General features: G+C 42.4%; 1 protein-coding gene across 8 annotated transcripts in view; it reads right to left on the bottom strand.

Annotated features, from left to right (window-relative positions):
* Positions 1 to 15,877, bottom strand: part of DTNB (dystrobrevin beta) — a 108,701-nt gene that overhangs the window by 33,050 nt on the left and 59,774 nt on the right. For 5 of the 8 annotated variants that reach the window (XM_053383865.1, XM_053383869.1, XM_053383871.1 and 2 more), the window contains exons 11-12: positions 2,818 to 2,907; positions 433 to 523 (exon numbers count right to left, since the gene is read on the bottom strand). In XM_053383865.1, the coding sequence (XP_053239840.1) occupies positions 433 to 523; positions 2,818 to 2,907 (181 nt within the window). The remainder of the gene's footprint in view (positions 1 to 432; positions 524 to 2,817; positions 2,908 to 15,877) is intronic. The other 3 variants (XM_053383868.1, XM_053383870.1, XM_053383872.1) reach the window with 2 other exon arrangements.

Below are 15,877 nucleotides of genomic sequence, written 5' to 3'. Positions count from 1 at the left end.
ATGTTCTGCATTTTGATAGTTTATGGTGTGGCTTTTTGTTTTGTTTTTTAACAGAAAAGTTGTACACCACCCAGAGAACCTATTCTTAATGGGCAGCATGAAAATGCTGCGAAGCGTAAGCAAGCAAGCGTACAAGGTTTTCTTTGCTCCAATATGCTGACTCTCTGGGGACACTGGACCCGCATGGCTCCAGCCTGGCATCCAACTAAGTATGTGACTCCCAATCTGAGCGTCACGCCTGTGGTGCAACGTGATGAAATGGACCGGAGGGACACAGACTCAGCGGCGCAAAATGCTCCTCCCGAATTGCTGCAGCATGTTTAGAAAGAAGCCGAGCGCTGCCTGCTCACCTGCCCAGGGAAGCAGCAGCTGGGCATGCCACAGCCATCGGAGAAACTGTTAGCGAGAGAGGGGGCCAGACTGGCTGCTTACCACGTTTCCAGCTTCCGCAGCTAGCCTGGCAGCGTAGCGGGCGATGAGTCGGTGCTCCTCATCCAGCCTGCTGGGGCTGTCCAGGACGCTGCTGGGGGCGGGGAGAGAAAGCCAACAAGCATGAGCGCCAGTCAGGCAAGGCAGCCAGCAGTTGCCCAACACCAGACAGGAGTCAGGGCCTTACCTCCTGCCATGCCAGCGTCAACAGTGGGCAAAGGCTACCGGCTAGTTCCCAGGCCCAAGTCAACCTACCAGTTGCCCAGATTTGTAGGCGCAGATCATCCTCTAGAATAAAACAGCTTACTAGGGAAATGCTGAAGTCGCCCTTTGGGGTGCCTCAGGGTCAATTTGTATGGTAGCCCAAATCTCAGTTGTACGGGTGTATGTATATATCTCAATTTTAACTCATGAGCTATTGCTACGATCTGCTCTGATTGTATATTTTATCTTTATGAACACTGTTTTTATTGCAAGCTGGTCTTTGACCATAATAAATTATCTATCTATCTGTCTAAGCCTTATGTGGCTTAGAACCCCAAAAAGCTCCAGGGCCACCTCTCCCCATGTGAACCAAGCTGGACCCTTCGGTCGTCAACTGAGGCCCTTCTTCATGGAGGTCCAGAGGGTGGCAAATGAGGGCAGGCCTTTTTGGTGGTGGCCCTGCCCTGGCAGCAGGCGGAATGCTCTTTTTAGCAAGGCGGGATCTGGAAGAATCTCTGATGAGTTATTAAACTTTTACTGCTTGTGTTTGTCTTAACTGGTTTTAACACAAGGGCAAGCTGCCAAGCGCTTTGCAAATCTGAAGCGCCACAAAGATGACAAAATGGCCAGAGCAAACTGGGGAACAGGAAGCCGGCTGGAGTCTGCAAAAGGCCTCAGGAATATACGGCTGGTACCAACTTGAAAGAGGAATTGGACAATGGGAGTCTTAAGTTTCAGAATAAGAAATGGGATACAGGGATTGGACTGAGAGCTCAGGCTGAAAATCTGAAGGGGCTTCAGCTGTGGAAAACCAGAACTGATTGGACCCAGCACCAACCAGCGGAGTGGCTGAGTCATTTAGGATGGTTTCCTGTGCGTAAAAATGAAAAGGAAGGAAAATTGCCCTGTTTAAAATGACGTGACAACCAAATGTCCTGCCGAGAGGAAGTGAACCCAACGGAAGATCCATCTTAAACACAATTGGGTCCCGATTTCTGTTTAGGGTGAAGATGCCCTGGGAGGTGGCATCCCCCGAATTCCTCTGGGAAAGACGTCCCCTGGCTGTTGGGCTGTGTGTGAGAAGGTGTGGGGTGAGCAAGTGATGGTGTGTATTCCATTTCCGTTGGTTTTTCCTTTGTGAAAAAGCTGCTCGCTAGGTCAGGGAGGGTGTGCATTTCTGCACACAATGGTGAGCACGCATTTTGCAAACCAGAGCCTCGTGCACCCATGTGCTGGGCTCCTGGGGCACCAACTTCGAAGCAAATGAAAGGAGGTTGTTTCTGAAACTCAAAAGGACGAAACAGCCTTGCTGCTGCTGCTTAACAGAATTTTGCTGCTGCTTCTGTGCTCTTAAGGTAAAGATGAAGGGACCCCTGACCATTAGGGCCAGTCGTGGCCGACTCTGGGGTTGTGGCGCTCATCTCGCTTTACTGGCCGAGGGAGCCGGCATACAGCTTCCGGGTCATGTGGCCAGCATGACTAAGCCACTTCTGGCGAACCAGAGCAGCGCACGGAAATGCCGTTTACCTTCCCACCGGAGTGGTACCTATTTATCTACTTGCACTTTGACGTGCTTTCGAACTGCTAGGTTGGCAGGAGCAGGGACCGAGCAACGGGAGCTCACCTCGTTGCGGGGATTTGAACCGCCGACCTTCTGATTGGCAAGTCCTAGGCTCTGTGGTTTAACCCACAGCGCAGCCAGGCTGCATGTTTTACAAATAGCATCATGGCTCCCTCCACCCCCAAAACAAGGCTGCTTCCTCATTTTGAAACCATGCATCAAGGGGAAATAGTCATTATCGCAGAGGAAACCCCTCACCAAATTTAGGTAGGTAAAATGAGAGCCCCGTAATAAACATGTTTGAACCATGGGCTACAGATGGTTCATTCGGAACTGCTCAATATCTCAGGACTCTCAAACAGCATTTAGAAGCTTTTTTCATTAAGTTGCTTACAAAGAATGCGGTTTTAAAAACTAACCCTCTTTGGGCCATGCGCCCAGATCCAATGCATGCACACGCACCCTTTGGGGCACTGAGTGCTGCAGCCTCATGACCCATCTCCATGTGCAAGTTTCAGTTTATGTAGTGGTCCAGCTAGCTACTCAGGGCTTTGGGCACAGCTGCGCATGGGACTGCCGTGTTCATGGGCTCCCCCTGCCCTCCCCCCTCTCCTAAGACTGACCGTGCGCCGCTCTGGAGCTGGCTCACATAGGCTGCGATCAGGGCATGCTCATCCCTAAGCCGCTTGGAGGGGGCTGGGCTGTAGTGCAACCTGGGGGGGGGGAGAGCAAAGGAGGCAAAACAACACAACAGAAATAAAAAGATGAGGGCATTCGGGAAAATGCAAATGATGGCAAGCAACAATTAAAATAAGGAAACTTAAAAACATTCAAAACATGGAAGGAAATGTGCAGGAACCTCATTGGAAAGAGTGTGGAATCACGGTGGCAAGGAGAAAGAGTTGGATTTTCCCGTATTTCTTCCCCCACCCCAAAGCTGCCCACATCACCTGGTAAAGGTAAAGGTAAAGGGGACCCCTGACCATTAGGTCCAGTCGTGACTGACTCTGGGGTTGCGGCGCTCATCTCGCTTTATTGGCCGAGGGAGCCGGCGTACAGCTTCCGGGTCATGTGGCCAGCAGGACTAAGCCGCTTCTGGCGAACCAGAGCAGCGCACGGAAACGCCGTTTACATTCTCTCTGGAGTGGTACCTATTTATCTACTTGCACTTTGACGTGCTTTCGAACTGCTAGGTTGGCAGGAGCTGGGACCGAGCAACGGGACCTCACCCCTTTGCGGGGGATTCAAACCGCGGGCCTTCTGATCGGCATCACCTGGTACCTGCAGGCAAAGAGCAGCCGCGTTTCTGCAAAATGAGACTCTTGTGCAAGGAGGGAGGAGGAGGCAGCACTTGAGGAGTCCCAAAATGCAAACACTGCCCCAGGTGTGCCTAAGGAGCTCTCCCCGCCCCCCTTGGAGCAAATGGTGCCATAATGAGGAGAGACCCAGGAGCAGCCCCCACCGGCATTCTGCTTCCAGCTCACTTGAGCAGAAATGGAGAGGCCGTTGCTTCTCTTTTTTTTTTTTTTTTTTGAGGAAAAACAATTTTTATATTAATACAAACAAAACATACATAAACAAACAACAAACAATAACAGAACAAAAAACAGGTACCATTTCATATCCTAATTTCTTTAACCTTTCTTCCTCGACTTCCTCTTGCCTCCCGTTTCTGTATTCCAAATTCTTATAATTATTCAGCGAATCTTCCCTTATTTTACTATAAATTTATGTTAATCATCCTTATTCTCTTTGTCTTAACCATTACTAATAGTAACCATTTATTTTAATCCAACATCATTTTAACTGTCATTAATTTTGTAGTATTTCTTTAAATAGTCCTTGAACTTTTTCCATTCTTCTTCCGCCGCTTCTCTTCCCTGGTTTCGGATTCTGCTCGTCATTTCTGCCAAGCCCATGTAGTCCATCACCTTCATCTGCCATTCTTCCAGTGTGGGTAGATCCTGTGTCTTCCAGTACTTTGCAATGAGTATTCTAGCTGCTGTTGTAGCATACATAAAAAAAGTTGTATCTATCTTTAACACCCCCTGGCCGACAATACCCAAGAGAAAGGCCTCTGGTTTCTTGGGGAAAGTATATTTAAATACCTTTTTCAGTTCATTATAGATCATTTCCCAGAATGCCTTAATCTTCGGGCACGTCCACCAGAGGTGAAAGAATGTACCTTCCTTTTCTTTACATTTCCAACATTTATTATCAGGCAAGTGGTAGATCTTTGCAAGCTTGACTGGGGTTATGTACCACCTATAAATCATTTTCATTATATTTTCTCTTAAGGCATTACACGCCGTAAACTTCAACCCGGTGGTCCACAACTTTTCCCAATCAGCAAACATGATGTTATGACCAATGTCCTGAGCCCATTTAATCATACTTGATTTTACCATTTCATCTTGTGTATTCCATTTCAGCAGCAGATCATACATTTTTGACAAATTCTTAGTACTGGATTCTAACAGTTCAGTCTCTAGTTTTGATTTTTCCACCTGGAAGCCTATTTTACTGTCTAATTTAAACACTTCATTTATTTGATGATAATGTAACCAATCTCTCACCTTACCTTTTAGTTTTTCAAAACTCTGCAATCTCAATTTGTCCCCTTCCTTTTCCAAAATTTCCTTTTTTTTTTTATAAATTTTTTTATTGCTTTTTTCCAGAATCTAAATCCATCATCAATAACACAACAAAAGCGGTTTTACAGAAAGAAAAAGAAATTAAACAAGAAAAAATTCATTTTTCGAAGTCTTTTTTTTTTTTTTCATCATCCACTGGACTTCCCCATCTCCTCCATCCCTGCATTCTTTATAATAAATATAAACAGCAAATTAATACCTTGTTTCCTGTGTTTTTGTATTTTCATCTAATTATTCACTCTGAAATTAAAACTTTTCTCGATCATTAACTTTGTTTCTATCAACTCCGAATTTCAATACTGAAGCATATTTACCTCAAACCTTAGCAAATTTTTAACATTCATATATCTTATAATGTTTTTGTAAATAGTCCTTAAATTTTTTCCAATCCTCTTCCGCAGCCTCTTCTCCCAGGTCTCGGATTCTGCCAGTCATTTCGGCTAGTTGCATATAGTCCATCAGTTGTGTGTGCCATTCTTCCAGTGTGGGTAGCTCCTGTGCCTTCCAGTATTTAGCTATGAGAATTCTTGCTGCAGTCGTTGCATATAGAAAGAAGGTTCTGTCTTTCTTAGGTATCCTCTGGCCCACAATGCCCAAGAGGAAGGCCTCTGGTTTCTTCTGAAAGGTATACTTAAATACCTTTTTCAACTCGTTATAAATCATTTCCCAGAAGGCCTTCACCCTCGGGCATGTCCACCAGAGGTGGTAAAAAGTTCCTTCAGCCTCCTTACATTTCCAACATTTATTATCAGACAAATGGTATATCTTTGCAAGTTTGACTGGGGTCATGTACCACCTGTACATCATTTTCATAATATTTTCCTTTAAGGCACTACATGCCGTAAATTTCATACCGGTGGTCCATAACCTTTCCCAGTCCTCAAACATAATGTTGTATCCAATATCTTGTGCCCATTTTATCATGGCTGATTTGACTGTCTCATCTTGAGTATTCCATTTAAGCAGCAAGTTGTACATTCTTGAAAGCACTTTCGTCTTAGGTTCAAGTAATTCTAGTTCTAATTTTGATTTTTCCACCTGGAAACCAATTTTTTTATCTTTTTTAAAGATCTCTAAAATTTGGGCATAGTGAAACCAGTCTCGCACCTTCCCTTTCAATTTTTCAAAGCTCTGCAACCTCCAAGTGTCACCCACTCTTTCTATTATTTCACAGTATTTTGCCCAGCCACCCCCCATATTAAGTATTTTTGTGGCTTTAGCCTCCATCGGTGATAACCACCTCGGAGTCTTGTTTTCAAATAAGTCCTTGTATTTAGTCCAGACAGAAAACAGAGATTTCCTTACAATATGGTTTTTAAACAACTTATGAGACTTTACCTTGTCGTACCACAAATATGCATGCCACCCAAAAGCATTGTTGAACCCTTCCAGATCTAGGACATCAGTGTTTTCTAGCAAAAACCAATCTTTCAGCCAGCAGAGGGATGCAGCTTCATAATACAACCTTAAGTCCGGCAGGGCAAAACCCCCTCTTTCCTTTGCATCTGTTAATATTTTAAATTTTATTCGGGGCTTTTTGCCCTGCCAGACAAACTTCATAATGTCCCTCTGCCACTTTCCAAAACATTCCACTCTGTCCACGATCTGTAGGGTCTGGAACAGAAACAGCATTTTTGGCAATACATTCATCTTTACTGCTACAATTCTTCCCAACAAGGAAAGTTTCAATCTTGACCAGATTTCTAGATCCTTTTTAATTTCAGACCAACATTTTTCATAATTATCTTTAAACAGATTCAAATTTTTCCCAGTCAAGTTGACCCCCAGGTATTTCACTTTATTAACAACGTTTAGTTCTGTTTCCTTCTGAAACCCATCTATTTCTAAAGGTGTCAAGTTTTTTGCCAAAACCTTAGTTTTTTGTTTGTTTAACTTGAATCCCGCCACCCGACCAAACTCAGAAATTAATTCCAATACTCTTTTTGTGCTGGACACCGGCTCCTGTAATGTCAAAACCAAGTCATCTGCAAAGGCCTTCAGTTTATATTGTTTTCCTCCGACCTGTATTCCTTCCACCTGCTGATCCTTCCTGATCAAATTTAGCAAAACCTCAAGGACAGAAATAAATAGCAAGGGTGATAGGGGGCACCCCTGTCGTGTTCCTTTTTCAATTTTAAACTCTTCTGTCACCACATTGTTTACTATCAATTTAGCCTTTTGTTCTGAATATATTGCATCTATGCCATTTTGGAACGCCCTTCCCACTCCCATCCCTTCCAAATTCTTCTTCATAAATTTCCAAGATATATTGTCAAAGGCCTTCTCCGCGTCTATAAATATCAAAACTGCTTTTGTATTCAAATTTGTCTGTAGAAGTTCCAGAACGTCAACAATGTTCCTAGTATTATCTGACAAATGCCTGCCAGGGAGAAAGCCTGCTTGGTCTTTATGAATAACTCCATTTAAGACTTTTTTCAATCTATTTGCCAAAATGTCAGCAAAAATCTTGTAATCCACGTTTAGGAGTGAGATGGGACGGTAGTTCTTAAGTTGAGTCTTTTCAGATTCCAATTTTGGTATCAAAGTGATGAATGCCTCTTTCCACGATTCTGGTGCCCCCTTCCCTTCCATAATTTGATTACATACCTCCATCAATGGCTGAGTCAGGTATTCCTTCAATATCTTATAGTATTTGGAGGTAAGTCCATCTGGGCCCGGGGATTTGCCTAGTTGCATGTTCTGAATGGCATTTTCGATTTCCTGTTGGGTTATTTTATAATTCAGGTCAGTTTGTTTGTCTTGTGTTAGTTTTTGTAGGCCATAGCTTTTTAAAAATTTATTTATTTCAGTCTCCACTTGGGGTCCTTGGGAAAACAATTTTTTAAAATATCTCTGGAAACACTTTCTAATTTCCTCTGGTTTCTGAATACATTCTCCTTCAACCTCTAGATTGGTAACAAAGTTCAGTTTTTGTCTCTTTTTCAGCTGCCATGATAGCAGCTTCCCACATTTATTTGCCGATTCAAATGATCTTTGTTTCATCTGTTTGATTTTCCATTCAACTTCTTGATTTATCAGTTTTGCATATTGTGCTTGATGGAATTTTATTTCTCTCAAAACTTCTTTTGATTTTGGATTTAGTCTCAACTTTTTCTCTCCGTCTTTTATCCTTTCCAAGATCTTGTCCTTTTTACCGTTCCAGAGTTTTTTCTTAATAGAATTCTGCTGTATCAGAAACCCTCTCATAACAGCTTTGCTTGCGTCCCAGATTGTTTTTTTTTCCACCGAAGTGTTCAAATTTAGTTCAAAGTAGTCTTTCATCGTCTTTTGGGCCTTCTTCACTATCTCCTGGTCTCTAAACAATGCATCATTCATTCTCCATCTGAAGGATCCAGCTGGTGTAAGTCTCAAGTCCATTTTCAAGGGGTTATGGTCGGAGCAAGTTTTAGGGCAGATCTCTACTTTTTTGGTCTTGGGTGCCAGTCCTCTAGATATCCAGATTTGGTCGATTCTTGTCCAGGATAGGTGGGCCTCAGAAAAGAATGTTCCCTCTCTACCTAGGGGGTTCTTTGTCCTCCAGATATCAATCAAGTCCATATTGTCTGTGAGTTCAAAAAAAGTCTTTGGTAGTCTGCCATCTTTAGTCACATTTTGATTTTGTGACTTATCCATGTGTGTGGAGACAACCCCATTCATATCTCCCATCAGAATGATGTTATTATAGTCCATATGGTCCAGCATTGTCTCATGCAGCTTCCCATAAAATTCAGATTTCCCCTCATTTGGTGCATAAATTCCAATTATCAAAAATTTTTCTCCTTGTGATTGTATTTCGATCGCCAAAATTCTTCCTTGTTCATCTTTGAACACAAATTTTGGTGCTAGGCTCTCCTTTGCATATATCACGACTCCCCTTTTCTTTTCTTTAGCTGATGAAATAAATTCTTGGCCTAGTCGCTTGTTTATTAGCACTCTTCTGTGGAGCCTAGTCACATGGGTTTCCTGGAGACAAATGACGTCTAGTTGTTCTTTCCTCAAAATGTGAAAAATCCTTTTCCTTTTTTCAGGGGAATTTGCCCCATGGATATTCCAACTAAAAAGCTGCAGAGACATCCTGGATCAGCTTGTTAGCCGATGGGGTTGTCTCCCTTCTCGTCTATGTCTGGAGGTGGATCTTTTGTACCAGGCGTGGGGGGTGGCCAGGTACCTGCTGTCCCTTTTCGAAGGTCCTCCCCGTGATCGTTTAGGAATTTTTCTTGCTCTTCTGCTGTTCTGATTCTCACCTTCTTCCCTTTCAAATTAAAAGATAATCCTTGGGGGAATTCCCACCTGTAAGGGATTGTGTTGTTTCTTAATAATCTTGCCAGATCCTTGTATGTAGTTCTTAAGTCCAACAATTGTTTTGGTATGTCTCTGAAGATTTCTGCTGTCTTTCCCTGTATCACCAATGGGTTTTTAAAATGTAGGCCAAGTATGTTGTCTTTTTCTTGCTTGTATCTCAATATGATCAAGCAATCCCTTGGTTTATCTTTCTTGGCCACTCTTCCCAATCTAAAAGCGGTGACGATTTTGAAGTCTTTCTCTTCTGCCAAACCCCAGAACTTGGATATTTCTGCAGTCAAAAAGCCAGCCAAATCTTCCTTTTCTAGTTCTGGAATATTTCTAATCCTAAGATTACTTTCCCGGTTTTTCAGCTCCGCCATAGACAGATAGGCCTGTTGTTCAGTGACCTGTCTACTCAGTGGTCTTACTTCCCCTCTTAATTCCTCAATCCTTTTTTTGTTTTGGTCTGCTTTCGTGTTTGCGTCCTCAGCTAATTTTCGGTTCTCTGATATAGTCTTTTCAAAATTTCCTATCGCCTGTGTGTTTTGAGCAACTTGGTCTGTCAACTTATTAATCGTTGCTGTAACCTGGTCAAATTTAGCCGCTTGTTCATCAGCTTTCTTATTTAATGCTGCCAGTTGATCCAATATTTCTTTAGAAATAGGGTCTAATCCTCCTGCAGCCATATCCTCCAAAACTGGCTGTTTAAATTGTCCTTCTTGCAGACCTGTCACAATTGGAACAGATGATCTACGTGGCTGCACAGGCAAAGTTGATTGCAATAGTTCAGTTTGTTTTGCTTTCTTGGCAGCCCTTGTTTTTCCTGCCACACTCATTCCACAACTGTCTAGGTTTCAAGGTCAAATTGTAAATCCCATGGGAAAAGCAATCATCCAGGCAAAAAGATTTCCAAAACAACCAGCAGTTCTCAGAGGTTTATATTTCCACAATCCAGCAGGGGGAGCTCCCCAAAAGTTTCCACCATTTAATTCCCAAATATGGTAAAATCCAAAATAAGGGGGGGAAACCCTCTAAATTCACTTTAAACTGCAGATGATAAAGGTTCTTTGCGAAGGTGTGAACAACAGTTCCTTTTTTGTAACTGCAAAGTAGCCCAATGTAACTTTATGTCTCTATACACAGTTGCCACAGTCTGATGTTACTTTGTATCCAGGCAGCCCGTGAGCTGGGGCTTATAACTTTATAATCCACAAAATATAGAGAGGTATAGCACAGTCTCACAATCAAATCCAAACTTGCAGGGTAAGTTCCAACTTCTTTTAAACTCCTTTCAACGCTTCCGCTTTAAAAAAACTTTGCTCAGTACTTTAAACAGGGACGGAAGACTGACTTCCTTTTTAGCGTCTCCCGCTTTCAGCCGAAATTCACCAATTTGATGTCCAAATAAAGCCTCAAATTTCTTACTCACGAGTTTGTTGTTTCCAATCAAATGTTCAAAGAAGAAAGGTCAGCGCTCATCAGCAGCAGCCGCGCGGCTTCGCTTCCGCGGAAAGAGCGATGGATTCACAGCACCGCTACCCCCTCCACGTTCCGGAGCCCCTTACGGGGTCCCTTCTGCGTATCCGAGGTCGCTCCTGGTGCCCGCCGAATCCCACGGCCACGGGCTCACTCTACCCGTGGTTTTCCTAAACGGGTCGTCGCTGTGCCGCAGCGCACGACCCTTTTCCGCGGAGCCCCTCTTCAACAACTGAAGAGGACCGCCATTGCTGTTTCGCGCCGCCTCCGGAAGTCCCTTTTCCAAAATTTCCCAATATCTTGGCCATTTCGACTCCATATTTAGCTTTTTAACTGCCTTAGCTTCCATTGGTGATAGCCATCTTGGAGTCTTATTTTCCAGCAAGTCCTTATATCTAACCCAGACATTTAATAGTGCTTTCCTGACAATATGATTTTTGAAACTTTTGTGCGCTTTAACCTTGTCATACCACAAATATGCATGCCACCCAAAAATATTGTTAAATCCTTCCAAATCCAAAATGTCTGTGTTTTCAAGAAGCAGCCATTCTTTTAGCCAGCAGAAAGCTGCCGCTTCATAGTATAATTTAAAGTCTGGCAGGGCAAACCCCCCTCTTTCCTTTGAATCCGTTAATATCTTAAATTTTATTCTGGGCTTCTTGCCCTGCCAGACAAATTTAAATATATCTTTCTGCCACTTCTTGAAACAGTCCATTTTATCCATTATTTGTAATGCTTGAAACAGAAACAACATTCTTGGCAATACATTCATTTTTATAACTGCAATTCGACCTAACAAGGAAAGCTTCAGATTTGACCAGATCTCCAGATCTTTTTTCACTTCTGTCCAAGTTTTTTCATAATTGTCTTTAAATAGGTTCACATTCTTAGCTGTCATATTCACACCCAGATAGTTCACTTTTTTAACCACAGTCAACCCCGTCTCATTCTGAAACCTTTCTTTTTCAATCTGTGTTAAATTTTTCTCCAATACCTTAGTCTTTGACTTATTTAGTTTAAATCCTGCCAATTGGCCAAACTCTTGAATTATCTCCAAAACTCTTTTCGTACTAGCTTCTGGCTCCTGTAAAGTAAGTACTAGATCATCTGCAAATGCTCTCAGTTTATATTGTTTAACTCCGACCTGAACCCCTTTGACCAACTGGTCCTTCCTAATCATATTAAGCAAAACCTCCAGGACCGATATAAAAAGTAATGGGGAGATAGGGCACCCCTGACGTGTCCCTTTTTCAATCTTAAACTCTTCTGTTACCACATTATTTACAATCAATTTTGCTTTCTGTTCAGAATATATTGCACCTATACCATTTTCAAACCCTTGGCCTACCCCCATCCCCCGGAGGTTCTTCAACATGAAGCTCCAAGAAATATTGTCAAAGGCTTTCTCGGCGTCCACAAATATCAAAACAGCCTTAGTGTTTATATTCACTTCCAACTTCTCCAAAATGTCAATTATATTCCTTACATTGTCCGACAAATGCCTTTTCGGGAGAAAGCCCGCCTGGTCCCCATGAATCTCCTCCATCAAAACTCTTTTCAGTCTCCTTGCTAAAACATCAGCAAAGATTTTGTAATCCACATTTAGTAAGGAGATGGGTCGGTAGTTCTTAAGTTGGGTCTTTTCAGTCTCTGTCTTTGGTATAAGTGTAATGTAGGCCTCTCTCCACGTATCGGGTGCCCTTCTCCCCTCCATGATCTCGTTGCAGACTTCCTTCAAGGGTTGTATAAGCCCTTCCTTCAAAACTTTGTAGTATTTGGAAGTCAATCCATCCGGTCCAGGTGATTTGCCCAACGTCATGTTTTGAATGGCATCTTCTATTTCCTGTGCTGATATCTCCTGGTTCAAAATTGTCTTACTTTCCTGAGAAATCTTTTTCAGCCCATTTTTCTCGAGGAATTGTTGTATGTCTTTATCTTTCTGCGGCCCTTGTGTATACAATTGTCTAAAGTAGCTCTGAAAACAGTTCCTAATTTCCACTGGGTTGCATATGTTCTTTCCCTCCACTTCTAAATTTGTTACCGTGTTGAGTTTTTGTCTCTTCTTTATTTGCCAAGCCAGTAACTTGCCACATTTATCTGCAGATTCAAAGGTCTTTTGTCTCATTTGTTTAATTTTCCATTCTATTTCTTGATTCATCAGTTCCATATATTGTGTTTGGTACAGTTTAATTTCTCTTAAAACCACTTGCGATTTTGGCTTCAATCTTAGTTTCCTTTCCCCTTCCTTTATCTTTTCCAGAATTTTCTCTTTCCTCTCATTTTGCTTTCTTTTCTTTAATGTATTTTGTTGTATCAAAAACCCTCTCATCACGGCTTTACTTGCGTCCCATATTATTCTTTTTTCTACTTTAGATCTTAGATTAATTTCAAAATAATCCTTCAACGTTTTTTGGGCCTTTTTACAGATCTCCTCGTCTCTGAATAAGGTGTCATTCATTCTCCATCTGAAGGAACCAGTTGTTGTTTGCTTCATCACCATCTTTACTGCGTTATGGTCGGAGAGAGTTTTTGGGCAGATTTCCACTTTCTTTATGTTCGACGCCATGTTGCTAGTCACCCAAATTTGGTCAATCCGAGTCCATGTCATTTTGGCTTCAGAAAAGAAGGTTCCCTCTCTCTCTAATGGGTGTTTTGTTCTCCAGATGTCTATCAAATCCATATTGTCAGTCATTTCAAAAAAAGTTTTTGGTAGTCTTCCATCTTTTGTAACTACCTGTCTTTGTGCTTTATCCATATTTGTTGAAACTACTCCATTCATGTCTCCCATCATAATTAGTTTGTAGTCCATATAGTCCATTAAAGTCTCATGCAACTTCTTAAAAAATTCTGCTTTCCCTTCATTTGGTGCGTATATCCCCACTATCAAAAGTTTTTCTCCTTGAAATTGAATTTCAATTGCCAGATATCTTCCTTGGTCATCTTTAAAAATTTGTTTCGGCTGCAGATTTTCCTTTGCGTAGATCACCACTCCTCTTTTTTTTACTTTGTCTGAAGATATAAATTCTTGTCCCAATCTCTTATTTATTAATAGTTTCCTGTGTGCTCTTGTTACGTGGGTCTCTTGTAGACAAATCAAGTCCAATTGGTCTTTCTTTAAAGCATGAAATATATTTTTCCTTTTTCGGGGATTGTTTAGACCATTACAATTCCAGGTTAGAAGTTGCAAAGCCATGATGGGGTTATTTAATTCCTCCTACAGCTCCCAGTTGTTGTTCGTCCTTTGTCGGTGGCTCTGTGTCCGTATCTAGTCTTGAAGGATGTCCTTCTCCTGGATAGGTCTCTTTCTGTAGGTCTTCTTCGTGTTCTCCCAGGAACTTGTCTTTATCACTCACTGTTTTTATTCTTCTTTTCTTCCCCTTGTATTTAAAAGACAGGCCTTGGGGAAACTCCCACCTGAATAGTATGTAGTTCCTCTTCAGTAGTGTCACCAAATCCTTGTAAGGACCTCTTGCATCCAAAATACTTTTGGGAATATCTTTAAAGATCTCAATATGAAAATCTTCAATTCGAAGGGTTGTTTGGTAGTGCAGGTTCAATATTTTATCTCTCTCTTCTTTGGATCTTAGAGTTATCAAGCAATCTCTGGGTCTATTCTTCCTCTGCCTTATTCCCAACCTAAATGCACTCTCTATTTTGAACTCTTCTTCTTTCAAATCTTGCTTCCAGAAGTCAGAAAACTCTTTTGTCAAGTAATCCACCAAGTTGTCTCCTTCCTTTTCTGGCACAAGTCTAATCCTTAGGTTCTTCTCCTTGCGTTGCATATCCTGCATAGAAAGTGTCAGTTCATACTCATCCAGTTTCCTGTACACCGGTGGAAGTTTCCCTTCAACAGCAGTAGCAATTTCCTTGGCTTCCTCAGCTATCTTTCGTGTTGTAGATGAATCTTCCAGTAGTTTCCCAATTGCTTCTGCGTTAGAGTTCACTTTATTCCCGAGGTCAGTTATGCTTTTAGTATTTAAATCAATTTTCCCAGAGATTTCTTCAATTTTCTTATTTGTTTCAGCGCCTTGCTTCTTTAATTCCTCTAAAGAATCATTTATTTTTCCCAATGCCTTTGCAAACGCTTCTTCAGAAGACATTGTTTTCACTTTTGCCTTTGTGACAGCTGCAGTTCCCGAGGCCCCTGATACAGAGGCCCTTCTTTGCATAGAAAGATCAACTTTGTATTGTCTACCAGATCTCAAAGTCGTTTCTTGTGAGTCTTCTTTCTGTTTACCATCTGCCATAACAAAGTCTTTCATTCAAGGTCATTCCCACACTCTTAAGCTGTCAAAAGATAAAAGTTCTCAGGTTTTAAATTCCGCTTGTTGCTGAAACTGTCCAAATCCTCTAGAGGGCGTAAAGTCAGTTCTTAAACTTTAAGTTGTTCCCACACTTCCAAAAGGCAAAAGCCCTCCAAGTCCCTTTCTTTGTAAAAGATCCAAATCAATAGTGTCCTGCAAGTAACTTACTATATAGCAAAATACGATGTTTCAAGTTGAGAGTAGCCGGAGTCTATATTACAGTTACTTTCTAACCTTTTTTGTAACGACCGTCCTTAGTCGGTTCCTTTCCTCCGGCAGTCCGACCCCCAGGTAGATGAGCAGCGGTAAACAGTTCAATCTCCTTTAAAAACAGGCAGGGAATCCCTTTAAAATCTTCTCCCCCCCCCCTCCTGCCTTCTGGGGGGGGAGTTCTTTACTTGGTGTTGGGTTTCTTGGCTCGTAAACTCTCCTGTCAAAAAGTTACAGCTTAAATGCCTTTCGCTTTAATCTTGCTGCAGGACGGAAAGCAGACTTCCTTTTTAATGCTTATCCGTCTCGGTGCCCAATTTCTTTAGTTTTAGTGTCCAATTATTAATGCAAGCTCAATCCTACTCACGGAAAGTTGCTCTTTTTTAATCCAAAATCTTCGGAAGAAGTCAGCGCTCTCCGCTAATGGCGACGCGGCTTCGCTTCGCAGGCTGGGTGAAAGCGACTCTCAGCACCGCTCCACGCACCCTCCGCTGATCTATAGCCTTTAAAAAGGCTATTTCACAACGTCGGGGGGGGGGGCAAAGGTGCCCGCCGAGTCTCCGGTTCACAGGCTACGCGCCTGTGACTTTTGAGGGTCCTTGCTCCGCCGTGAGCTACGGGACCCGAACCCGCGAAGCAGATCTCTCCCGGAGCTCCGGGAGAAATCCGCCATTCAGCGCTGGCGCTAACCCGGAAGTCCTCGAGGCCGTTGCTTCTCTGCCACAAGGCTGAGGAAACAAGATTTGCTTGCTTCC

This window comes from Podarcis raffonei, chromosome 3, assembly GCF_027172205.1.
Source record: "Podarcis raffonei isolate rPodRaf1 chromosome 3, rPodRaf1.pri, whole genome shotgun sequence".
Taxonomy (NCBI): domain Eukaryota; kingdom Metazoa; phylum Chordata; class Lepidosauria; order Squamata; family Lacertidae; genus Podarcis; species Podarcis raffonei.
Note: the sequence above shows the minus strand (reverse complement) of the source record. Positions and strands in the feature narration are given on the sequence as shown.